General features: G+C 45.4%; 1 protein-coding gene across 1 annotated transcript in view; it reads left to right on the top strand.

The window, feature by feature from the left end:
* The window catches only part of TTLL4 (tubulin tyrosine ligase like 4), a 39,624-nt gene that overhangs the window by 7,538 nt on the left and 7,179 nt on the right, over positions 1-24,907 (top strand). Inside the window, exons 2-10 of the mRNA XM_030845718.2 lie at positions 13,340-14,918; positions 15,808-15,917; positions 16,271-16,334; positions 21,164-21,285; positions 21,729-21,839; positions 22,201-22,277; positions 22,988-23,179; positions 23,280-23,362; positions 23,595-23,723. Coding sequence (XP_030701578.2) covers positions 13,438-14,918; positions 15,808-15,917; positions 16,271-16,334; positions 21,164-21,285; positions 21,729-21,839; positions 22,201-22,277; positions 22,988-23,179; positions 23,280-23,362; positions 23,595-23,723 — 2,369 coding nt within the window. The 5' untranslated portion in view covers positions 13,340-13,437. The remainder of the gene's footprint in view (positions 1-13,339; positions 14,919-15,807; positions 15,918-16,270; positions 16,335-21,163; positions 21,286-21,728; positions 21,840-22,200; positions 22,278-22,987; positions 23,180-23,279; positions 23,363-23,594; positions 23,724-24,907) is intronic.

Below are 24,907 nucleotides of genomic sequence, written 5' to 3'. Positions count from 1 at the left end.
TTTATTGATTTTGGCTATTGTTTCCTTCATTTCTTTTTCATTTATTTCTGATCTGATCTTTATGATTTCTTTCCTTCTGCTAACTTTGAGGTTTTTTTTTTTTCTTTCTCTAATTGCTTTAGGTGTACGGTTAGGTTGTTTATTTGAGATGTTTCTTGTTTCTTTAGGTAGGATTGTATTGCTATAAAATTCCCTTTTAGAATTGCTTTTGCTGCATCCCATAGGTTTTGGGTCGTCATGTTTTCATTGTCATTTGTTCCTAGGTTTTTTTTGATTTCCTCTTTGATATTTTCAGTGATCTCTTGGTTATTTAGTAGTGTATTGCTTAACTTCTACGTGTTTGTATTTTTTACAGATATTTCCCTGTAATTGTTATCTAGTCTCATAGTGTTGTGGTTGGAAAAGATACTTGATACGATTTCAGTTTTCTTAAATTTACCAAGGCTTGATTTGTGACCCAAGATATGATCTATCTTGGAGAATGTTCCATGAGCACTTGAGAAGAAAGTGTATTCTGTTGGTTTTGGATGCAATGTCATATAAATATCAATTAAGTCCATTTTGTTTATTGTGTCATTTAAAGCTTGTGTTTCCTTATTTATTTTCATTTTGGATGATCTGTCCATTGGTGAAAGTGGGGTGTTAAAGTCCCCACTTGTGTTACTGTCAATTTCCCCTTTTATGGCTGTTAGCATTTGCCTTATGTTTTGAGGTGCTCCATAAATATTTACAATAGTTATGTCTTCTTCTTTGATTGATCCTTTGATCATTATGTAGTGTCCTTCTTTCTCTCTTGTAGTAGTCTTTATTTTAAAGTCTATTTTGTCTGATATGAGAATTGCTACTCCAGCTTTCTTTTGATTTCCATTTGCATGGAGTATCTTTTTCCATCCCTTGACTTTCAGTCTGTATGTGTCCCTAGGCCTGAAGTGGGTCTCTTGTAGACAGCATATATACGGGTCTTGTTTTTGTATCCATTCAGCCAGTCTGTGTCTTTTGGTTGGAGCATTTAATCCATTTACATTTAAGGTATTTATCAATATGTATGCTCCTAATACCATTTTCTTAATTGTTTTGTGTTTGTTATCATAGGTCTTTTCCTTCTCTTGTGTTTCCTGCCTAGAGAAGTTCCTTTAGCATTTGTTGTAAAGGTGGTTTGGTGGTGCTGGATTCTCTTAACTTTTGTTTGTCTGTAAAGGTTTTAATTTCTCCATGGAATCTTAATGAGCTCCTTGCTGGGTAGAGTAATCTTGTTTGTAGTTTTTTCCCCTTCATCACTTTAAATATGTCCTGCTACTCCCTTCTAGCTTGCAGAGTTTCTGCTGAAAGATCAGCTGTTAACCTTATGGGTATTCCCTTGTATGTTATTTGTTGCTTTTCCCTTGCTGCTTTTAATATCTTTTCTTTGTTTTAATTTTTGATAGTTTGATTAATATGTGTCTTGGCGTGTTTCTCCTTGGATTTATCCTGTATGGGACTCTCTGCACTTCCTGGACTTGATTGAATATTTCCTTTCCCATGTTAGGGAAGTTTTCAACTATAATTTCTTCAGATATTTTCTCAGAGCCTTTTTTTTTCTCTTCTTCTTCTGGTACCCCCATAATTTGAATGTTGGTGCATTTAATGTTGGCCCAGAGGTCTCTGAGGCTGTCCTCAATTCTTTTCATTCTTTTTTCTTTATTCTGCTCTGTGGTAGTTATTTCCACTTTTTATCTCCAGGTCACTTATCTGTTCTTCTGTCACTAATCTGCCTCAGTTATTCTGCTATTGATTGCTTCTAGAGAATTTTTAATTTCATTTATTGTGTTGTTCATCAGTTTGTTTGCTCTGTAGTTCTGCTAGGCTCTTGTTAAATGTTTCTTGTATTTTCTCCATTCTGTTTTCAAGATTTTGGATCATTTTTACTATCATTACTCTGAATTCTTTTTCAGGTAGACTGCCTATTTCCTCTTCATTTGTTTGGTCTGGTGGGTTTTTTGTTTGTTTGTTTTGTTTTGTTTCTTTTTGTGGTACACTGGCCTCTCACTGTTGTGGCCTCTCCCGTTGCGGAGCACAGGCTCCGGACGCGCAGGCTCAGCGGCCATGGCTCATGGGCCTAGCCACTCCGCGGCATGTGGGATCTTCCCAGACCGGGGCACGAACCTGTGTCTCCTGCAGCGGCAGGCAGACTCTCAACCACTGCACCACCAGCGAAGGCCGGTCTGGTGGGTTTTTACCTTGCTCCTTCATCTGCTGCATATTTCTCTGTCTTCTCATTTTGCTGAATACACTGTGTTTGGGGTCTCCTTTTTGCAGGCTGCAGGTTTGTAGTTCCCATTGTTTTTGGTGTCTGCCCCCAGTGGGTAGGGTTAGTTTAGCGGCTTGTGTAGGCTTCCTGGTGGAGGGGACTGGTGCCTGTGTTCTGGTGGGTGGGGCTGCATCCAGTGCTGTGTTTTGGTGTGTCTGTGAACTTAGTATGATTTTAGGCAGCCTCTGCTAATGGGTGGGGTTGTGTTCCTGTCTTGCTAGTTGTTTGGCCTGGAGCATCCAGCACTGGAGCTTGCTGGCCATTGGGTGGAGCTGGGTCTTAGTGTTGAGACAGAGGTCTCTGGGAGAGCTCTCGCTGATTGATATTACATGCGGCTGGGAGGTCTCTGGTGGTCCAATGTCCTGAACTCGGCTCTCCCACCTCAGAGGCTCAGGCCTGACATCAGGCCAGAGCACCAAGACCCTGTCAGCCACACGGCTCGGGAAGAAAAAAAAGAAAGAAAAATAAATATAAATAAAAATAAAATAAAAATATTTTTAAAATTATTACAATACGGCTTCCCTGGTGGCGCAGTGGTTGAGAGTCTGCCTGCTGATGCAGGGGACATGGGTTCGTGCCCCGGTCTGGGAAGATCCCACATGCCGCTGAGCGGCTGGGTCCGTGAGCCATGGCCGCTGAGCCTGCGCATCCGGAGCCTGTGCTCCACAACGGGAGAGGCCACAACGAGAGGCCCGCGTACCGCAAAAAGAAAAAAAAAAAATTATTACAATAAAAACGTAATTTAAAAAAAAAGAGAGAGCAACCAAACCAATAAACAAATCCACTAGTGATACAAGTGCTAAAAACTATACTAAGGTAGACATAAAAATCAGAAACAAGTTGGTGGCAGACGGCAAACCGCAAGTCTCCAGTTGTTCCCAAAGTCCACTGCCTCAATTTTGGGTTGATTCGTTGTCTATTCAGGTATTCCACAGATCCAGGGCACCTCAAGTTGATTGTGAGGATTTAATCCACTGCTCCTGAGGCTGCTGGGAGAAATTTCCCTTTCTCATCTTTGTTTGCACAGCTCCTGGGCTTCAGCTTTGGATTTGGCCCCGCCTCTGTATGTAGGTCTCCCTCAGGCTTCTGCTCCCACCCAGACAGCACGGAGTTAAAGCAGCGACTGATTAGGGGCCTCTGGCTCACTCACGCTGCGGGGAGGGAGGGGTACGGTAGTTATAATTGGAATGCCGGGTGAGCCTGCAGCGGCAGAGGCCAGCATGATATTGCAGGGGCCTGGTGTGCCGTGTGTTCTCCTGGGAAGTTGTCCCTGGATCACGGGACCCTGGCAGTGGCGGGCTGCACAGGCTCCTGGGGGGTTGGGGGTGTGTGTGGATAGTGACGTGTGCTTGCACACAGGATTCTTGGTGGCTGCAGCAGCAGCATTAGCGTTTCATGCCCATCTCTGGTGTCCGAGCTGATGGTCGCGGCTTGTACCCTTCTCTTGAGCTTGTTTAGGCGGTGCTCTGCCTTCTGTGGGCAGACAGGGAAGGAATCCCCTCTCCTTGTGCACCCTGAAACAGTGGTCTCTTGCCTCTTAGGCAGGTCCAGACTTTTTCCCGGACTCCCTCCCGGCTAGCCATGGCGCACTAACCCCCTGCAGGCTGTGTTCACGCAGCCAACCCCAGTCCTCTCCCTGGGGTCTGACCTCCGAAGCCCGAGCCTCAGCTCCCAGGCCTTACCCGCCCCAGCAGGTGAGCAGACAAGCATCTTGGGCTGGTGAGTGCTGGTCGGCACCAGTCCTCTGTGTGGGAATCTCTCCACTTTGCCCTGTGCACCCCTGTTGCTGCGCTCTCCTCCGTGGCTCCGAAGCTTCCCCCTCCGCCACCCGCAGTCTCCGCCCGCAAAGGGGCTTCCTAGTGTGTGGAAACCTTTCCTCCTTCACAGCTCCCTCCCAGAGGTGCAGGTCCCACCCCTATTCTTTTGTCTCTGTTTTTTCTTTTGCCCTACCCAGGTACATGGGGATTTTCTTGCCTTTTGGGAAGTCTGAGGTCTTCTGCCAGCGTTCAGTAGGTGTTCTGTAGGAGTTGTTCCTCATGTAGATGTATTTTTCATGTATTTGTAGGGATGAAGGTGATCTCCACATCTCACTCCTCCGCCATCTTGAAGGTCCCTCCTAGGTGTTTGTTCTTTAGTTCTTCTAGGTCTTTGTTAAACATTTCTTGCATCTTCTCTATCTTAGCCTCCATTCTTTTTCCGAGGTCCTGGATCATCTTCACTATCATTATTCTGAATTCTTTTTCTGGAAGGTTGCCTATCTCAGCTTCATTTAGTTGTTTTTCTGGAGTTTTATCTTGTTCCTTCATCTGGTACATAGTCCTCTGCCTTTTCATTTTGTCTGTCTTTCTGTGAATGTGGTTTTCGTTCCACAGGCTGCAGAATTGTTGTTCTTCCTGCTTCTGCTGTCTGCCCTCTGGTGGATGAAACTATCTAAGAGGAGGGACTGGTGGTGGGTAGAGCTGACTGTTGCTCTGGTGGGCAGAGCTCAGTAAAACTTTAATCCGCTTCTGTACTGATGGGTGGGGCTGAGTTCCCTCCCTGTTGGTTGTTTGGCCTGAGGCGACCCAGCACTGGAGCCTACAGGCTCTTTGGTGGGGCTAATGGTGGACTCCAGGAGGGCTCACGCCAAGGAGTCCTTCCCAGAACTTCTGCTGCCAGTGTCCTTGTCCCCATGGTGAACCACAGCCACCCCTGGCCTCTGCAGAAGACCCTCCAGCACTAGCAGGTAGGTCTGGTTCAGTCTCCTATGGGGTCACTGCTCCTTTCCCCTGGGTCCTGATGCACACACTACTTTGTGTGTACCCTCCAAGAGTGGAGTCTCTGTTTCCCCAAGTCCTGTCAAAGTCCTGCAATCAAATCCCGCTAGCCTTCAAAGTCTGATTCTCTGGGAATTCCGCCTCCCGTTGCCGGACCTCCAGGTTGGGAAGACTGACGTGGGGCTCAGAACCTTCACTCCAGTGGGTAGACTTCTGTGGTATAAGTGTTCTCCAGTTTGGGAGTCACCCACCCAGCAGTTACGGGATTTGATTTTATTGTGATTGCGCCCCTCCTACCGTCTCACTGCAGCTTCTCCTTTGTCTTTGGATGTGGGTTATCTTTTTTGGTGAGTTCCAGGGTGTTTCTGTCGATGATTGTTCAGCAGTTAGTTGTGATTCTGGTGCTCTCGCAAGAGGGAGTGAGTGCACGTCCTTCTGCTCCACCATCTTGAACCAATCCTGTTTTCTACTGTTTTTAATTCTTCACCCAGCTCTCACCTGCAAAACTTAGATGAACCTTTAACTTCAGGATCTGGTACTCATGATGTGGAGTTGAGTGTAGCTTTCCTGCTAGATTCCTTCTATGACCTTGGAATTGTCTGGTCATAGGCTTCCTGTATTTTAGCATGCAATCAGATGCTTTGATCTGTTGGTGAAATGCAGAGAAAACTTTTCTTTAATGCCCAGAACTTCTCATCCTCTCTTCTGGCAGAACTGGGAAGCCAGACCTGGTATTTTTGGAACAAATACTGAGAATGCTAATTTCTGTTAGGCCCTGAAATACAAAGGACCTTGCCTTGGGAGCCTCTTGGATATCCTGGACAGGCAGTGCTATTCTAGACCAGAGGTTCTCATTATTTGCAGTTTTTTTTTTAAATTAATTAATTTATTTTTGGCTGCTTCAGGTCTTACTTGCGGCCCGTGGGATCTTCACTGAGGCATGCGGGATCTTTCATTGTGGTGCGTGGTGTGTGGGTTTTCTCTTCTCTAGTTGTGGCACGTGGGCTCCAGGGTGTGTGGGCTCTGTAGTTTGCGGCATGTGGGCTCTCTTGTTGAGGTGCGGGAGCTCAGTAGTTGTAGTGTGCGGGTTTAGTTGCCCCATGGCATGTGGGATCTTAGTTCCCCGACCAGGGATCGAACCCACGTCCCCTGCATTGGAAGGAGGATTCTTTACCACTGGACCACCAGGAAAGTCCCTCTTATCTGCACTTTTAAAGCTCTTTGGGGTCTTCAGTGTATTTTTTAATGTGGGATATATATCTACTCCATACTAGAAATTGAAGTATTTATTTATTAATTCATTTAGAAATTATAATAAACCCCTTACAAGTAAACATAAGTAGCATTTTTAAAAACGCAAAATGCGGTTGTTTCAGAAATATTAGTGAGAAGAGTGGCATTGTTTTTGAGAATCTCGTTGTCTGGCTTAATAGAAGACAGCTGGATTCTCATATTTGTTTCTGCATTCAGTTGGTTCGATATGTTGTTGTGATTGAATGATGACGAAAATCCAGCCTCACATAGATAATAGGAAAAGGGAGAAATATTTCTGTGGCCTTTTCAGACAATAGTAGATATTCTTCTTTGGTACTACACAGAAGTTAACAAGGGGTGGTTTTATGCAGTTTAGCTGCAATGGAATCTGAAATGTTATCAGTGAGCTTTTCATACTTTGTTTCATTAGAATCCATTGGTCTGTCTCTGACTTTGACCGGACCTTTCACCCGTGCCTGATTCTTTGACATTGTGTGATAGATATTTAGAAAATACTGGTTCATTGAGTTATGTAGATCTTACAAATGTTGCCACATTTTATTTTACAGTATCAAAAAACAATATATTATCACCACACTCATCAGAAAGATGGTTAAGTATTGGGAAGCTGTCAAGCTCAGGGTGGCAGATACAATTTTGCCAAAATTATAATTTTCTCTTGGAAGCTCAAATTTTATCATTGGCAACAAACACTGTCAGCTGTTTTCCCTGAAGCGACAGGCTTACTCTGTTTCATTTTCTAGAGAATGCCTGCCAAGTATCAACGTCTGAATAACCATCACTTTTGTGTCCTTCATTCTTTCAAGTAAACATGATGTTCCACAGAGAAATTTTGCAATTCAAACAAGTGCTTTATTTAGAGACAACCATCGTCTTCTATTTTATATGTACTTCTCATTTTGTAACAGAATATTAAAAAGATGTACTTGAGGATTGAGATTTCATTTTTATTGCATCATCAAGGACATTCTTAAGTAAAGCTAGCATTTCTTCTTTCACTGTGCAGTGAAGGAGTGTGTGGTGGTGAAGAATCTCGCTTGGTGCCATTGTCTCGACTCCTACTCAGGAACCAGCAGTTTGACCCACCATTGCTCTTGCACCATCAGTGGAAAGGCTGGCACAGTAAAAAAAGGCAAATCACATCTTAGTTTTGTTATGAAAATAGTTTCAGCTAGTGGAACCCCTGAAAGAGTCTTAGGGTTCCCTCAGGGTCTGGGACCACACTTCGAGGACCACTGCTTTAGAGAGCTCACCTGAGGCTTCTTTCAGAAGCTGCTGAAGGTCAAGGCTTCAGGAGAGCTAGTCACTTAATTATGTTAAGCCTTCAGCTGTTTTCACTTTTTAGTAATTTGCAGATGGCTCTCCCTCAGCTCTAGCTGCTGTAAGCTGTATTTTTTCCTGAGGTTTACTAACTACTCTGACATAACTGTGTTCTACAAGAGCTGCCCTTCTCAACTTGTGGTAGTGACCCTTCCTTCTCATTAGGGTTGGGGTATTGGCCTTCGTTTCTTAACAGGACCTTAAAGAAGTTCCATGCTCCTCCAGCTTTCTTTAGGGAGACATAGTTTAGGATTTATCTCATAAGAGAAAATGGGTCTGATTCCTATACTCATTCTGTTCGATTTCAGACAAGTCAGTTCTACCTTCTTACATAACTGTTGAGCAACTAAAGTAATTTCATCAGAGATCTTATGACTGTAGACTCTGAACCGTTTCCGATGTCCTGAGTTCCCCTGTGACTGAGGGAAACACTTAGATGGAGGAGGAAGAGGAAACTTCAGATCCCAAGAGCCACATACACTCCTGTAATGTAGGAGAGTGATACAGTCAGTGTGTAATGAATAATTGCTTTCTGCAGAAATAGATACTTTGTCCAAGTTGTTCTGGGCCTGGCCCCTGGTGACTTGATGGTTTGAGACAACAGTCATAGATTTTCTAGCATAGACTGCTCGTCATTCACTCTCACTTAAGGAGGAAACTTGAGGCAAAATGACCCCACAGAGAGTGGAAGGCAGAATGAGATAGACAGCTTCTGAATGCTGTCTAAAGATGGCCAAGCAGGATGTTGAGATTCCTGAGACTGGATGCTTTAGAAGGAGAGAGGCTGGATCCAGGGACGTCAGGCAGGATGCTACTGCAACAGCCCTGCACTTGGTGAGGGGGGTGAGGGACTAGGAATTGGACTGAGCCGGTCATGCAAATAGAAAGAAAAGGATGTTTGAGGCCATTTTGTTTATCTTCAGAATGCTCAGCAGTTCTTTACCTTCCTTTCTTATCCCTTTAAGGGAAAAAAAAATTGTTTCTTTTTTAACAGCTTTGTGGAGGTATAACTGACATTGAAAATATTCATCACCCTCAAGTCAATTAATTTTTAAACTTTGTTCTAGGGAGCCTTAATATCTCATGACGTTTTGCGGGGAGGCTTGGGTGGCATTGCTGAGGAGGAGGCCAGACTAGGGCAGTGATCTTCCTCCTTCTACTCGCATAGCTGTGCATTTATCTGTTACAGAAACACAAGATTTTCCTGTAAAAACCATCATGGAGCTTATGAGGCATATTCATACGAGAAGAGAACACCGGTAAAAGATAGCCTTTACAAAGTATCCAATTAGAGGAATAAATTACACAACAGATATTTATGGGTAGGATGGAGCTTGAGCTGGGCCTGGAAAAGGTAAATATAATATGATAAGGATTCGGAAGGAAGAGGCTCAGTGGAGTAAGGGCCTGCAGACCGGTTTGAAAGGATTAGTACAAGACCAGAACAGGTCATATAACAGAGTTAAAGGTGGAAGGAAATGGAAATACACCTTAAAAAAAGACTGAAGCCAGACTCAGGCTAAGAAGTCTGGAATTTATTTATTGACTTACATGAGAATCATGTAGAAGGCTTGTTTAAAATACAGATCCCTGGCCCTACCTCAGACCCACTGAATCCTCTCTGAAAGTGGGGCTCAGGAATCTGTACCCCAGGTTATTCTGATGCAGGTCGTTGGTGGGCTACTGTGATATTAAAGAAGGACTCATGGAAAATTTTTGGAAAGGTAACTGATCAAGTAACATTTAAGCAAAGTTAACCTGGAGGTTGCCTGCAGAATGGAATTAGGAAGGGCAGACCCTGGAGACACAAACTTCAGTGTGGAAGCTGTTGCAGCAGTCCGGATCTGGGATGGCGGTTGAAATGAAAGAAGGGGGCGTGCTATGAAGAAAGAATCTCTTAGGTTTTGTGACTGGTTTGGCTTTGGAGATTAAGAGAAAGGAAGAAATCAGAAGTGACTTAAGTTTTCCTCTTAGGTGACTGAGGGAAAGAAATTTCCACTGAAAGAAATTGGAACGTCAAGAGTGCAGAGCTAGGGAATTCCCTGGAGGTTCAGTGGTTAGGACTTGGCACTTTCACTGCCGGGGTCCGGGTTCAGTTCCTGGTTGGGGAACTGAGATGCTGTAAGCCGTAAGGCGCGGCCAAAAAAAAGAGTGCAGAGCTGTTCTGACAAGCTGGGCTGAAGTGGTTGGACTTGCCTGTGGAAAAGGTGGAGAAGACAGTTGGCGATGAGGACACGGAGCTTGAGAGAAGTCGGGTCTGAAAAGTGACTCGTCTCCTGCAGGTAATAGTTGAAGTGGTGAGAGCAGATTGGTTTGATGTGGAAGAGAGGATAAAAGAGAGGAGCTGTGGAGGATTTTGGAGCGGACCTCTGGAGGAAAAGGCACTGTTGAAGCAATTGGGTGTGGCTGTGGCAGAGTTCCTACACTGAGTAAAGTAGCAGCAACAAGGAGATGCTGGTAGCACCCCAGTGTTCACTGCAGCACTATTTACGATAGCCAAGTTATGGAAGCAACCCAAGTGTCCAGTGATAGATGAATGGACACAGAAGATGTGGCACATATATACAGTGGAATATTACTTGGCCATAAAAAGAGAAATCTTGCCATTTGCAAAAACATGGGTGGGGGACTTCCCTGGTGGTCCAGTGGGTAAGACTCCATACTCCCAATGCAGGCGGCCCGGGTTCAATTCCTGGTTGGGGAAGTAGATCCCACATGCATGCCACAACTAAGAAGCCCACATGCTGCAACGAAGATCCCGCGTGCCGCAACTAACACCCAGGGCAGCCTAAATAAATAAATAAATATTTTTTTAAAAAAAGCGAAAAAAACATGGATGGATCTAGAGGGTATTATGCTAAGTAAGATAAGTCAGACAAGGAAAAACAAATGCCCTGTGGGAAATGGCCATTGCAGACACATACAAGATCTAGAATCCTGTTAGTCACAGAGAAGAGAATCCACTTTACTCTGGCACTAGCCCAGCAGGCCACCCGCAGCTTCTGAAGAGGGTGGGAGTATATCCTTCGCCTTCCTCTTCCTCATTTGGATTAAAAGTGAAGCCAGCTAGATGCCGGGCCACTTGCGTCCAGTGTTCCTGGCACCGAGGATTCGTGTGGAGGGCTGCAGAGAGGCAGACATTGAGCAGTGTGTGCAGAGAGGAGGGTTCTCTTCACCCAGCCCCGAGGTGTGCAGTGGGTACCCATGTCTATGAGGGAAAGTGGGCTTGCCCGCGGTGCAGATGAGGATGCAGTGGTGTGCTCTTGGGCACTTCACCTGCAAAGGGGGCTCAGTATAAACAGTGGAGGAGTGTTTCCAACCTGCCTTTTGTCTTGTACCTGAAGGTTAGGGATAAGTGAGGGAACAGGGCCTAGGTGTGTGTTTCATTTCTATTTAAGAGGCAGCATGGAGTCAAACTCAGGTTTTAATCTAGCCACTCCTTGTTGGTTGTTTAATTATAGAAAAATTACTTAGCTTTACTGAGTCTTGGATTCATCATCAGCAAATTGAACATAGGGTGTTTGTGAGGATTTGATGAGCGTAGTACCTGGTATTTATTAGGTGCCCAAACTAGCATTCATCAGTTCTAGTGTATTTCCCCTTTATTTACTGTGTTTTTTTCAGTTTATTTATTCAACAGAATATTGAGCACTTATTGTGGGTGAGACCCTATATTGGGGACATCAGGGGAAGGACAACATGCTCCTTGCTCCTAGTCAGATGAGTAGTCCATTATTAAAGCTCAGTGTAATACAGACAGTGATGGTGGCGAGCACAGAGATGAGGCATCCTATTTGAACTGGGGAGTCCAGAAAGGCTGCCTGGTGAAAGTGATATTTGAGCTGTTTATTTTTTGTCTGGTGGAAGAGAAGGAAAGGCTTCTAGGGAGCGATACTTGTAGAGACATGAAGGTCTGAGATAGGAGGATGCACGTGACGAGCCACAAGTTGGGTGATATTCAGGGAGCACCAGCCTGAAATCTTGTTTCCTTAGCCCTTTTTGCCATCACTTTGGTGAATCTGTTGTGCTGCATCGGTGGGGAAAGATGTAGATTCCTGAAAGACGACTACGTGAATTGGGACGTGAGTCTGTTGAGTGTACATGACACACACTCAGGTGTGTGGTCTTAAAAAATCACTGGCAGGATTTGACCCTTCCCTTTGTGTGTGCTTCTCTACCATAAGTGCAGAGTATAACTGTCCCCCGCACAGTATTTCCATAGTTTGGACTTGGTGGAGGTCCATTTTCTGTTACCTTAATTTGCGGTTACTGGCATCATATCTGGTTTTAGCCCTTATGCTGTCTTTTGCCCACTATCATTTTGAATATTGGCAGTGATTTTTTGGTACTCTCCTTGAGAAAGAATCCACATAGGTCAGCCTTTTCAGGAAAAGAGGGCGACATCATGTGGCTTCTGCAGGCTTTTTGTTGGTAGACAACACCAACAGTTCCTGTAGCTGTAGACAGGAATTCTCCTATCAAAATACAAAGTCCTCTTCCCATTGACTGTGTCTCAAATGAAACTTGAGCAAAAAAATTCTCTGCTAATTCCTTCCCTCTAGCCACTCTGAAAACACTTGATGAAGATGCCAGCATTTCATTTAGAATTATCCCAGATGAATGACTTCTTATAAAAGGGTCTTGCATTATTTTTCCCCTGGATGCTGTCGTGAAAGCAGACCCACCTTTCCCTGCAGGTGTGAAAACTGCAGAACATTTTGTGAATTCGGCTTAGAAAGCAAGAGACCATACTAAACTGACTGTTGGGAACCCAGAACTACAGGCTGGTTCAGAGGTTTTGCTTTAGAGGAAAGATTCAATGAGGAAATGTAAGAGACACGTTCTCCTTCCCCCAAATCAGCTCAAACTGAAGGCTGGGATTTGGAATAAAGAAAGTTTCTCTCCTCTTCTCGCCTCTGTATTCTACTCCCTGACCTTTCCTGTCCCATTGTGGCTGCTGGAAATAAAGTCACCTTAAATATAAAGAATGTTGGTGTCTAGTTCCATCTTGTTTCTTCTCTTTCCCACCAACACGTTGGTTGGAATTTAAGCCTATATAGTTGGCAAGACACTTGAAGAGACGAAATTACTGTCTCAGCTCCAGGATGCACTCCAGAGGTCAGCAGGAGAAATCTCTGCTCTTACCTGAACTTGTCACATTTAACTGTGAAAAGCAGACCACATCCGGGGCAGCTGAGAATTGGTGAGGGAGCAGTAGATGTAAAATATGCTTCTCAAATGATCTTTGACCATTCAGAATTGGTTGATGAGGAGGAAGGTATTAGCTGGTTTCTCTGCCACACCCAGACTTGCCTCATTCCTAGGCACACTCGTGTCAGGTGAGGGAAGGAAGCCACTTGTGTAAAGTTGTGGATGATGAGACAGAAAGGTGATTTTTTCTTTGGAGAGAGACGAAAGAGCTCTCTGAGTGAGAGGGTGGGAACATGTGAACAGACTTACACTGGTGGCACCTTAGTGTCCCAGTCCTTGATGGAGCCAGCTTTGGTTGCATGAGGGCAGCAGGAAGTCCACTGAAAACACCCTAAGGATCTGGTGTTCTTCTCCCAGGGCCCCAATTGATGACCAAGACTGGTTGCCCAAGAAGTGCTGAGGTGGGGCTCTTCCTTGCCTGGGCACCACTGTAGCATCGTGTCTGTCCTTCTAGGACTGTAACATTCCCAGTTGTCTCTCTGCCCTCCAGGCTGACGGACCTCAAGGATGCGGCTGCTACTGCTGGAAGTACGAGGTTCCTTACCTGAGCTGGGCCATGAGGCCACGTGGCCGTGATGTGGGCTCCTCATGGCCTCAGCAAGAACAGAGCACTACACTATTGGCCGGGGGAACAGCTTTAAGCCGAGTGGGCCCTCAGGCACAGTGCCTACCCCGCCACCTGAGAAACCCTCTGAGGGCAAAGTCTGGGCTCAGGGTCATCAGCAGGTGAAGCCAATCTGGAAGGTGGAGAAGAAGCACGTGGGAACACTTTCAGCAGGGTTGGGCCCAGGCCTCTTGGGTGTCCCACCGCAGCCCACATACTTCTTTTGCCCCAGCACTTTATGTAGCTCCGGGAGCACGGCTGTCATTGCAGGCCACAGCAACTCCTGTTACCTGCACTCCCTCCCGGACCTGTTCAGCAGCACCCTGCTCTACCGCCACTCCAACTACGGCCACAGACCATACCAGCAGCTGGAGTCTTTCTGCTTGCATTCAAGCCTGTCAGAAAAAAGACCTCTTTCTCTCCCTCAGAAGAGACTCCCTATCAGACTCACTGCCAATAAGGCCACTTCTTCCAAGGTCTCCCCCATGGCATCCTCATCCACAGAACCATACCTCTCACTGGGAGCGGCTGGGGAAAATCCTTCAGGGAAGAGCCTGGCCTCTGCCATCTCAGGGAAGACCCCGTCTCCACTCTCCTCTTCTTCCTCTTCCTACAAGCCCATGCTAAATAACAACTCCTTCATGCGGCCAAATAGCACTAAAGTGCCTTTATTGCAGGCCACAGAAGGCCTGAAGCCAGTATCCTCACCGAAGGTCCAGCTTGTCTCCTGGCATCAATCAGGGGGCACTGGAGACTGTGCACTCCAGTCTGTTGAGCACAAGGTGCCCAAGAGCAGTGGCACTGTCCTAGATGATGACCCTTCCCACAGCACCCTGTCTACCCCCAGTTCCTTAGACGCTTCCACCACCAGTGCTGCCTCTCCCCACTACAACTGGAGTAACTTAGCCACAGGGGCAGAGCCACATCCCTGTGGCCTGGATGGGGACTCTGTTTCCCAGAATCTGACTAAGGAGGTTCGGTTCACTGAGGCTGTGAGGAAGTTGACTGCAAGAGGCTTTGAGAAGAAGCCAAGGCAAGGCTACCATTTTGAACAGTCTTATTTCATGAACCCCAGCTTGCAGTGGGATGTCCTCAACAGGAACAGGTGGTGGAAACCAGCTGTGGTAGGCCAGCAGCTCCCTCAGGAGAACGCTGGAGCAGACAGTAGCATCCTCCCTGGAGCCTCGGACACCATGGAGCTGGACAGTACAGTCTTCTGTACCAAACACATCAGTATTCACCTCCTTGCCTCACACGCCAGTGGGCTCAGCTGCAGCCCTGCCTGTGGATCTGCAATCAACTCCCCACCTCTTGGAGAAGACAAAACTCCAGCTCTGCCTTCTCCCCCTCAGCCCCTTGGCGTGGCCGAGGTGGCCACCCGCCTCTCTTCCATCCATCTGGGCAAGCTTGGGGGGGAGGAGCCTAAGGAAGCCAGGAAGCTGGACTCACCTGCTAGGGATATTGGGTAAGTCGGAGAAAGTTTTTGGTTCATTTAAAGCAGTAGAATGTATACATGTTTGGTGACACTGACCGTCTGTCTCTGGAGGTTGGTTTTGTTTCTTAACTGCTGTAGAAGTTTGGTTTTCACTTTAGAGCAGAGGTCAGCAAGCTACACTTTGCAGGCCAAATCCCACCCTCTGCCTGCTTTTATAAATAAGGTTTTATTGAAATGCAGCCTTACTCCTTCATTTACTACTGTCTGTGGCTGCTTTTTTGTTATAACCATAGGGTTGAGTAGTTGCGACAGACTGAATGGCCCACAAAACAAAATATTTACTGTCTTGTCCTTTAGAGGAAGAGTTTGCTAAGCCTTGCTTTAGGTTATAACCAGGGAAAAATAAGAATTCCAAACATCATGTGTTGCAAACTGTGATTTCTCTACTTAATTCCAAACCAAATCAGATTCTCAGTCAGTCCTGGTATGACAGCCGTTTCAGAGTTAGGGCATACACATACTTGGCTTCTTCTCTTGTGCCTTGTTACTTCTCTGGAACCGTGGTCCACCAAGGCCTTGTTCTGAGTTCCCAGAGAGAAGTCTAGGGACCTTTGATGTCTATTACCACACATTGATTGATGGTGTTTTGTATTCAGAATTTTGTTTTTATATGCCATGAGGGACGTCAAAGAAGATGGAAGACATAGTGCCTCTCTGCAGAATAGGGGATGTAGGGTTGAGGAACTATGGCTAGACCTAAGCTCTGAGGACAAGAGGAATAGTTGTAAGGCCCAGGCAAGGGCCAGCAGATTGGTGACTGGGGAAGAGACAAACATTGGGAGATGATTAAGGAATGAGAATCCAACTGTGACCGCTCTTATGGAGTTGGCTGGGCCGGGGGCATGATTCTTTCTTATAGTTCAGCTACTGACCTCCAGCTAGACCAGGTTGAAGCTGAAGATCTGGAAGAAGAGCTAATAGATGGTTTGGAAGACTGCTGCAACCATGATGAGAATGAAGAGGAGGAGGGTGAGTAGGGGACCCTCTCACCTCCAACTGGGCATGGGTCACCACCGCTAGGGAAGGGGACTAACAATTGTGTACCAGATCCTTAACTCACTTTGTCACCTACATTCATCATTCGCCTTGGGGGTCTAAGGGTAGTAGTGGCTTTTGGGGGACTTGCTCTCTAGTCCCCCATCCCCCGAGTCTTGCCTTCTCCCTGCTGCTGTCGAGCTTCGGGGGCGCCATGCAAGGCAGCAGCGGGTGCTTGTGGCTCTGTAAGAAGGCTGAGCCAAGATGTCTGAGGAAGAGCTGCCTGGGCTTGGTGACTTTGTGTGGCAGCCTCTCCTAGCTGGGACTTCTCTGCTTTTCACCCGCAGGAGACTCAGAGTGCTCCTCATGCAGTGCTGTTTCCCCCAGCGAGTCAGTAGCAGTGATCTCTCGGTGAGTGCTGGCTGTGCAGATCGTTGGTAGAGGCCCATTTTCCGTCTCTTTAAGATTATAAAGAGATTAATCACCTAAGTCATTAATTAATGGCCCTGTTAACCCTAACTCATTTTTACCAATTTTTTACATTAGGACTTTCGTTTTTAAACAGGAAACAGTGGAAGGGAACAGAAGCATATTTTATCAGTGGGGCTTAAAAACAGTACCAAGTTTCTTAGGCTGCAGTTTGGTCTTTAGGCTTCAAGAAATTGTTCAGGTAAAAAGCAAATAATTTCAAGAAGTATTCAGAAAATTAATAACTAATTAATGAAGACCCATATTGTTTGAGGTAGATTCTTAGTTAGGCTACCCACTTGAGGGTAATTGCCACCTTGCATTATGAGTATGTCCCACAGGCAGAAACAGTTCTGAGATAGATATACTGCTAACTGGAGCTTTTTGCAATGCTCTTCTGCTCCCTTCAGAGGTTAGTTTTATAAGACTGATGTTGACCTTAGTAATAAGAAATTGAATTTAAAATTCGCTAGCTTTAATCTAGATTATTTTGTTGGCTGCCCTTTGTGGAATCTGAGTGATACCCATCTCTAACTAGGGAACCAACAAGTCAGTCTCTTAATGTAGACCCTTCTTTTGTAAAACAGATAGTTGTAGAATGCTGTATAACTGAGATGGGGAGTCCAGGGAGAGGAAGGAATGCAGGACTAAGAGGAAATTACTGTAAATGAGGACATGTCATTGTGCTAAAGAGTTTTAGAACTTGCTTAAGGATCATATAGATCAACTTTCTGGGTAGAAAGTTAACATTCTTCAATATAATCTTCCTTGTTTCCCTCATCACTTCCAACCTTGTCTCAATAGGAAGCTCTGTCTTCATTAATTATTATTAGATATTAAAAAGAACCTTCATGGGCTTCCCTGGTGGCACAGTGGTTAAGAGTCCGCCTGCCAGTGCAGGGGACGTGGGTTCGAGCCCTGGTCCAGGAAGATCCCACATGCCACAGAGCAAGTAGGCCACAACTACCGAGCCCACGTGCTGCAACTACTGAAGCCCGTGCACCCTAGAGCCCGTGCTCTGCAACAAGAGAAGCCACCACAATGAGAAGGCCATGCACCTCAATGAAGAGTAGCCCCCGCTCTCCGCAACTAGAGAAAGCCCACACGCAGCAACAAAGACCCAATGCAGCCAAAAATAAATAAATAAAATAAATTTTTAAAAAAAGAAAAGAAAAAGAACCCTCACAAGGTACTAAACATTAAAGTTTTTTTCTTTTAAAAAATAATTTCTACTGAAAATGTAAAAAAAGCAAAATTTCTATTCTAATTTTAATTAAAATCTCGCCATATGTGTTGAGGCTTGCCTAGCATGTGGAGCACCCAGATTCTGGTTGCTTTCCTTTGTGTCAGTTGTGCCTTAGATGAAGCTAAGAGGAAAAGTTAGCCTCACCTAAGATTAGTATGGACAAGGCAGGCTGCATCTCTGAATGTGATGGTGCAGCGGCCGTACTAGTTTTAGAGTCCCAAACTAATGAGGTGGAGAGAGTTGTTTGGAAAGTGGAGAGACAAATTGGGACTTTCTGTGAAGATTAGTAGAAATCCTATCATAGGTATCCTGAATCTGGTGCATAAATTCTGTTACTTTAAGCCTAACCCATTGTTCTTTCAGAAAAGCAAAACTACTCCTGGTCATATATATTGGATGTTGACTAAGCACCTCCACTATCCAGAAGAGAAATATATTTAACATTTAATTGACTTGGAACCCCTTTTCCACACTTAAGGGCGATCTAGGTTTGTGTTCAGGCCTACTTCAAGGCAGCTGAACAGCCCTTTATTTAACCTTTCTGATTTATAAGATAAAATTCACAAAAGTGTTTGTTAATTATTTGCTCATTAATTAATTTAACTTCTACAAAATATACAGTCTATATGAAGCTTAAAGCATGAGTTCAAGCAAATGGAGGTTGATGAATTCTAAACTACTTTGCATTTTGACTAAAATCAGAAATATTTTTGGATTGCAAAATCTTATTTTTTCCCAATTATGAAAGATTTATATATTTATTATAGAAAGTTTTGCAGTCACAGAAAGATCATTGAAATCACTACCTGTGCTTCTCTATTCAGCAATAGTTTATTACATTTCCTGTTCCATATTTTTTTTTCTAAGAATTGTGTAAATTTAGAGATGGTAGTCATCAAGTCCAGCCTCTTTTTTTCAGACATGAAAATTGAGGAGAGAAGTTAAGTAACTATTTGCAAGGTCAAGGTTTCTAGCACTGCTAAACCAGAAGCCAGACCCATTGAGGTTAAGTTCAGTACTCTTGAGAGGCAGCTAACAAAGATATTTATTTTTTTAATAAAACTTTTGAGACATTTGTAGATTTCCATGCAGTTTTAAGAAATAATACAGAGATTTCCTGAATTCTTTACTCAGTTTCCCCCTGTGGTAACATCCTTTTTTTTATTTTGGCTGCATTGGGTCTTCATTGCTGCCCACGGGCTTTCTCTAGTTGCGGCAAGCCAGGCTACTCTTTGTTGAGGTGCGTGGGCTTCTCATTGCAGTGGCTTCCCTCGTTGCAGAGCCCGGGCTGTAGGTGCATGGGCTTCAGTAGTTGTGGTGCACGAGCTCAGTAGTTGTGGCTTGCGGGCTCTAGAGCACAGGCTCAGTAGTTGTGGCGCAGGGGCTTAGTTGCTCCGCGGCATGTGGGATCTTCCCAGACCAGGGCTCGAACCCATGTCCCCTGCATTGGCAGGCGGATTCTTAACCACTGTGCCACCAGGGAAGTCCCTCCTGTGTAACATCTTGCAAACTGTAGTACAATTTAGTACAATCAAGACATTAACATTAGTGAAAATGTAAACATTTCCGTCACTGCAAGAATCCCTCCTGTTGTCCTGAGAGCACACTTCCTTCCTTCCTACTCCCATCCCCTTCTTAATCCCTAGCAACTGATAGTTTTGTTATTTCAAGAATGTTATACAAATGGAATGATAGCCATATATAGCCTTTTGAGATTAGCTTTTTTTACTCAGCATATTCTTTGCAAATTCATCTAGGTTGTTGCGTGTATCCATAGTTCATTCCTTTATATTGCTGAGTAGTGTTCCACGGTATCAATGGACCACAGTTTGATTAACCAGCCACCTGCTGAAGGATATTTTGTTTGTTTCCAATTTTTGACTATTACGAGTAAAGCTGCTCTAAACAACTGTGTACATATTTTTGAGTGAACATAAGTCTTTACCTCTCTGAGATAAATGCCCAGGAGTGTAATTGCTGGGTTCTATGGTAATTGCATGTTTAGTTTCTTTAGTTTGATTTTTTTCTTTTTTGGCTGTGCCACACAGCATGTGGGATCTTAGTTCCCCGACCAGGGATTGAACCTGAGCCCCCTGCAGTGAGAGCACAGAGTCTTAACCACTGGACTGCCAGGGAAATCCTGCATGTTTAGTTTTTTAAGAAACTGCCAGAACTGTTTTCCAGAGTGGCTGCACCATTTTGCATTCCTATCTTGTCTTTGTTTTTAAACATTAACTCATTCTCCTTGATTTTCAACAATCTTAAATTCTGATACTCAGTAAATGGAAAGCCTTTAAAGTAAAATACTTTGGAAATGAGGAATAGAGTTGAATTAATTGGATTTATTTAATTAGGAATTAATATTTAACTTGACCCAATAAAATGCACTAAAAATCTCTAAGGTTTGAAACACTGAAGTGTTTTACATACAGTGCCTATTTCTGTCGTGCTGCAAAATAACAAGTAGAGGGCTTCCCTGGTGGCGCAGAGGTTGAGAGTCCGCCTGCTGATGCAGGGGACACGGGTTCGTGCCCCGGTCCGGGAAGATCCCACATGCCATGGAGCGGCTGGGCCCGTGAGCCATGGCCGCTGAGCCTGCGCGTCCGGAGCCTGTGCTCTGCAATGGGAGAGGCCACAACAGTGAGAGGCCCGCGTAAAAAAAAAGAAAACAACAAGTAGAGTGGCTCTTTATAAGCTAAAAATTAATCTTAAAAAATATTTGTGGATCATATAGCTCAGTATAGAGAGTAATAACTACTCTCTCCACTTTCAATGCTGTTTGAAGAAATGGTCTGGGTCTGTCAATAGATAGTTGAGGTTTTCACTATTTTGAGACTCCTTGAGCTAGCCTTGGCCAAGACATTGTTGGAATAACAGTAGGGACCCCATGGCCCACTGCCGCAGATTCCCAGACATGTGTTACCACATTGTTATGTAAAAATAAGATGTTAACGAATCATTTTTAAAACAGAGAAGAGCATTAATCAACCATATATTTTCAGATAAATGTAAAATGAGTTAGGAGTAGCACTACTTCTTTTCTTCTGTTGCCTTTTTCCCCCTTTTCTTTTTAAAAATCTCTATTATCTCTTCTTAGTTCTTTTCTACCTTTTCTGCTTTTCCTCCTTTTTAGTTACCCATATCATTCTTTTTCTCTCCTTGTTATTTCTCTTAGTCTTAGTGTAGTATATTCCTCTACTAGTATCCACTCAAACTCATTACCTGCTCTCTGAGAACCAGTCTTTTCAGGAACCTCCTCAGCCTGTGGCTTGTCATAGGAAATTTTGGAGTTGTCTCATAGAATGAAGTATTGGAAAACTTTGTCTTTAGGTGATTTTTAATGGTGTGACTGTGTATAGGTTAGCCGTAGCACCTTATGGATTAATATTTGCAAAATGATTATTGAGCACTTGTTTTTGTAGAATCAAAGTGTAAAAGATAGTGCCCTGGAAGAAATATGTAATAGTAACAGCACTCAGGGCTGTGGCTTTCCCTTTCTCTACCACATTTCTGTTTTTCATCTTAGGAACTGTATGGAGATTCTGACCAAACCCCTTTCCAAAGAGAAAGTTGTCCGACCAGCCCTCATCTACAGTCTCTTTCCCAACGTGCCCCCTACCATCTATTTTGGCACTCCGGATGAGAGAGGTAAACCTGGCCAAGTGTCAGCCCAGAAGAACCCCCAGGAGAAGGATGCTAGCGAAGTTGGGAGGGGGTGGCAATAGGGTGGAAGGGGCTTTCCAGAATGCCTGTATTGGTGCTTGGTTCCCCGCCTGGCTCACCAGTCTGGTGGGGGATCTTTATCTTGTCCATCCTTTGGCTGACCCTCTCAGCCCCATAATTTCATGATCATTCTTGCCCTCTAACCTGTGTCTTTCCCCTTTCAACCGCCTCTCCTCTCTGTTTTCCTCATTCCTGTGCAGCCTCCTTTCTTCCCCAAAGTGTGCTCCTTTCAAACTCTGATATGGGACAATACTTAGTGACTTGCCTACCCAGGGAAGGCTGAGCAACAGTGCCATCTTTTACCTCTTCTCACCATGACTTTCCTGCTCTTCTCCACACTCTCCCCCCACCTCCCTGCTTTCCCCCAGTGGAGAAACTTCCCTGGGAGCAGAGGAAGCTGCTCCGGTGGAAGATGAGCACTGTGACCCCCAACATTGTCAAGCAGACCATTGGACGGTCCCACTTCAAAATCAGCAAGAGTGAGTCGCTTGCCTTACTTCGAGCCTGTCCTCTGCCCCAACAGATGGGCTTTGGGCGGGAACGGAGCCCTAGATACCTCCTGTTATGTGGGCACCCTGTCCTGAAGTTTCCAACTTCATAGGAGGACATAGGTCTGAAATCCCTCTGGACTGAAGTCTGTTCCTCAGAATTGGAAGACAGAGGCCCATTGTTCTAGTCCTGACCCCAGGGCCTCATGTAGGACAGCTCCATGGCAACTCTTAGAAAACCGGGGCTGGGAGCTATGCCCAGGCCCAGTGGTACTTCTGGGGCCTCTGAGCCTCTGTCTGTCCCAGGGACTGAGCTGCAAGCAGGACTGACTTCCTGATGTGCCTTCTGTAGGGAATGATGACTGGCTGGGCTGCTGGGGTCACCACATGAAGTCTCCTAGTTTCCGATCCATTCAGGAGCATCAGAAGGTAGGGGCCCTTTCTGAGCCATTCTTCCCCTGGACTCTGGATTGGGCAGGAGGAGGCTGGTATTGGAAGTGGGGGAAGAGGAGGATGACCATGGAGAAGTCAGGAGGGTTCATAGGGGAGTGTAGGAAGTGTAGGAGGCAGGTGCAGGGTGAGCCCCCAGCAGATCACGCATGTCTAGTAGTAGTTCAGCTGCGGTGTCTTAGATCGTTGCAGCCTCTAAAAGACACTTTTCCCTCTAGTGTCTTGAGAGGCAGTGGCAGTTTTCAGTTTACTATGTTTCTCCTGTAACCGCTGCGCATTGCCTCCATTCCTCCAAGCTGAATACGTGTAAAGAGGACTTTGGTCTCATGCTGGAATGAATAGTCCCTTTTCCCCAGGAAAGCCAGGTAGTTTCCTGTCTTTGTCCTACAGGCATGGAAAAAGACTTAACAGCTTTTTCTTTGCTCTTAAGGTGAATATTATGTCTGTCTTAGTTACTATTTTATGTCGTGAACTGTTGACTCCTAAAGGGCACTCTGTTTTGTTGTGTTTGTGTTTTAATCATTTTTTGGTGAACGCTCAGCAGCTGAATACTTAAGGACCTTTAGACGGTGATAATCAGATGGAACAGGACCTTGAATGTTGAAATGGTGTAGTGAACCTTGCTGTCTTCCTTGTGGCCTCACCTGGACTCTCTCTGTCCCTACTCTCACCCTTTGTCCCTTCTGTAGCTAAACCACTTCCCAGGTTCATTCCAGATTGGGCGAAAGGACCGACTGTGGCGGAACCTGTCCCGCATGCAGAGCCGGTTTGGCAAGAAGGAGTTCAGTTTCTTCCCCCAGTCCTTCATCCTGCCCCAGGATGCCAAGCTTCTGCGCAAAGCCTGGGAGAGCAGCAGCCGCCAAAAGTGGATTGTTAAACCAGTGAGTGGATCACGGCAGGTGGCAGGCCAGGGCCTGAGAGTGGGAACAGCGGAGTGTCTGGCCAGGTAAACAGCTCCTCTCCTCTCCCCTTGACCTCTAGCCGGCATCTGCTCGAGGCATTGGCATCCAGGTCATTCACAAGTGGAGTCAGCTCCCCAAGCGAAGACCCCTTCTGGTACAGAGGTGAGCCGGTCTCCAGCTCAGATCCCGCTCCCCGTTTCCCATCTTCTCAGCCTGGAGGTTCCCTTTTCATGATGTTATTTTGTCCTTTGTCCTCCCAGCCAAAAAACTTCCTCAGCCAGCTGTTTAAAGGTCTTTGTCCTGGAGACCGTTAGCTGGCTTTTGCCATGGCTCAGTTACCTACCAAGCCCTATCTCATCTGTCCTGTCCCTGAAGCTGGCCTTTCCCTGTGTAGGTATCTCCACAAACCCTACCTCATCAGCGGCAGCAAGTTCGATCTGCGAATCTATGTTTACGTCACCTCCTATGATCCTCTACGGATTTACCTCTTTTCAGATGGACTCGTCCGCTTTGCCAGTTGCAAGTATGTGGTAGTGGTGAGGCCTCATGCTGACAGCTTTGGGGATTTGCTTTCGCTCCAGGGAGGGAAGCCAGAGGACACCAAACAGGAAAATAACCAATATTTTGGTAGTTTTTGTTAGCAAAGGAGAAGGTAGGGTGCCTTTGGGAAAACCTAGTCTTCCTTTTCTCCTGTGTGTCTCCTTTACTACACTTCACTTCTGACACTTCTGGTCACCAAATGTGTGGGGTTTTTTCCCCCACACGAAGCAGTTCTACACAACACCAGGTGAGTGTCCTACAATTGAACTCCATTCTGACACTGTCTACCTGGAGATAGCATCAGATCCCACAGGTTAAGGACTCAGTCTCATCAGGCTGCCCCTCTCTACACCACCTCAGATGCCAGTTGCAAGTGCAGGGTGCCGCATGTGTTTCTGACCAATTGGTATAAATCAGAGATTCCCATGACCCCCTCCTTGGGGCCGGGGCTGAGGGGTATCAATTTGATTAATTTGCTAGAGCAGCTCACTCAACTCAGGAAAACAGTTTACTTATGTTTACTGATTTATGAAAGATGGATGTGATAAAGGGTACAGAAGAACAGCCAGATGGAAGAGATGCACAGGGCAAGGTACGTAGGAAGAGGCACAGAGCTTCTATGCCCTCTCTGGGCTGGCTGCTCTCGCAGCACCTCCAGAGGTTTACCCACCCGGAAGCTCTCTGAACCTCATATTTTGGGGATTTTTATGGAGGCTTCATCACTTAGGCATGATCGATCATTAACTCCATTTTCAGCCCTTCTCCCTTTTTAAGAGAATGGGAGTTGAGTGGGGGGAGTTGAAACTTGCAACTGTCTAATCATGGCTTGGTCTTTCCAGTGACTGTCCCTCATCCAGAAGCCATCCAGGAGCTTACCCAATGTCGCCTCATTAGAACAGAAGACGCTCCTATCACCCGGGAAATTATGAGTTTCAGGAGCTCTGTGTCGGGAACTGGGGTCAAAGACCAAATCTGAGAACAAAGCTGCTCCTTGTACTCTTACCACTTAGGAATTTACAAAGGTTTTAGGAGCTCTGTGTCAGGGGCTGGGGGCAGAGACCAATATGTATATTTGTTATTATAAATCACAGTTATATGTGGAAGGGGAAATAAGGAGGTCCTCTGCTTCACTGAATAGGGTGGGTCTTCCTGCAGGACTGAGGTGGG

Source organism: Globicephala melas, chromosome 7 (assembly GCF_963455315.2).
Source record: "Globicephala melas chromosome 7, mGloMel1.2, whole genome shotgun sequence".
In the NCBI taxonomy this organism is placed as follows: Eukaryota; Metazoa; Chordata; class Mammalia; order Artiodactyla; family Delphinidae; genus Globicephala; species Globicephala melas.
This window is presented reverse-complemented; position numbering and strand designations above follow the sequence as displayed.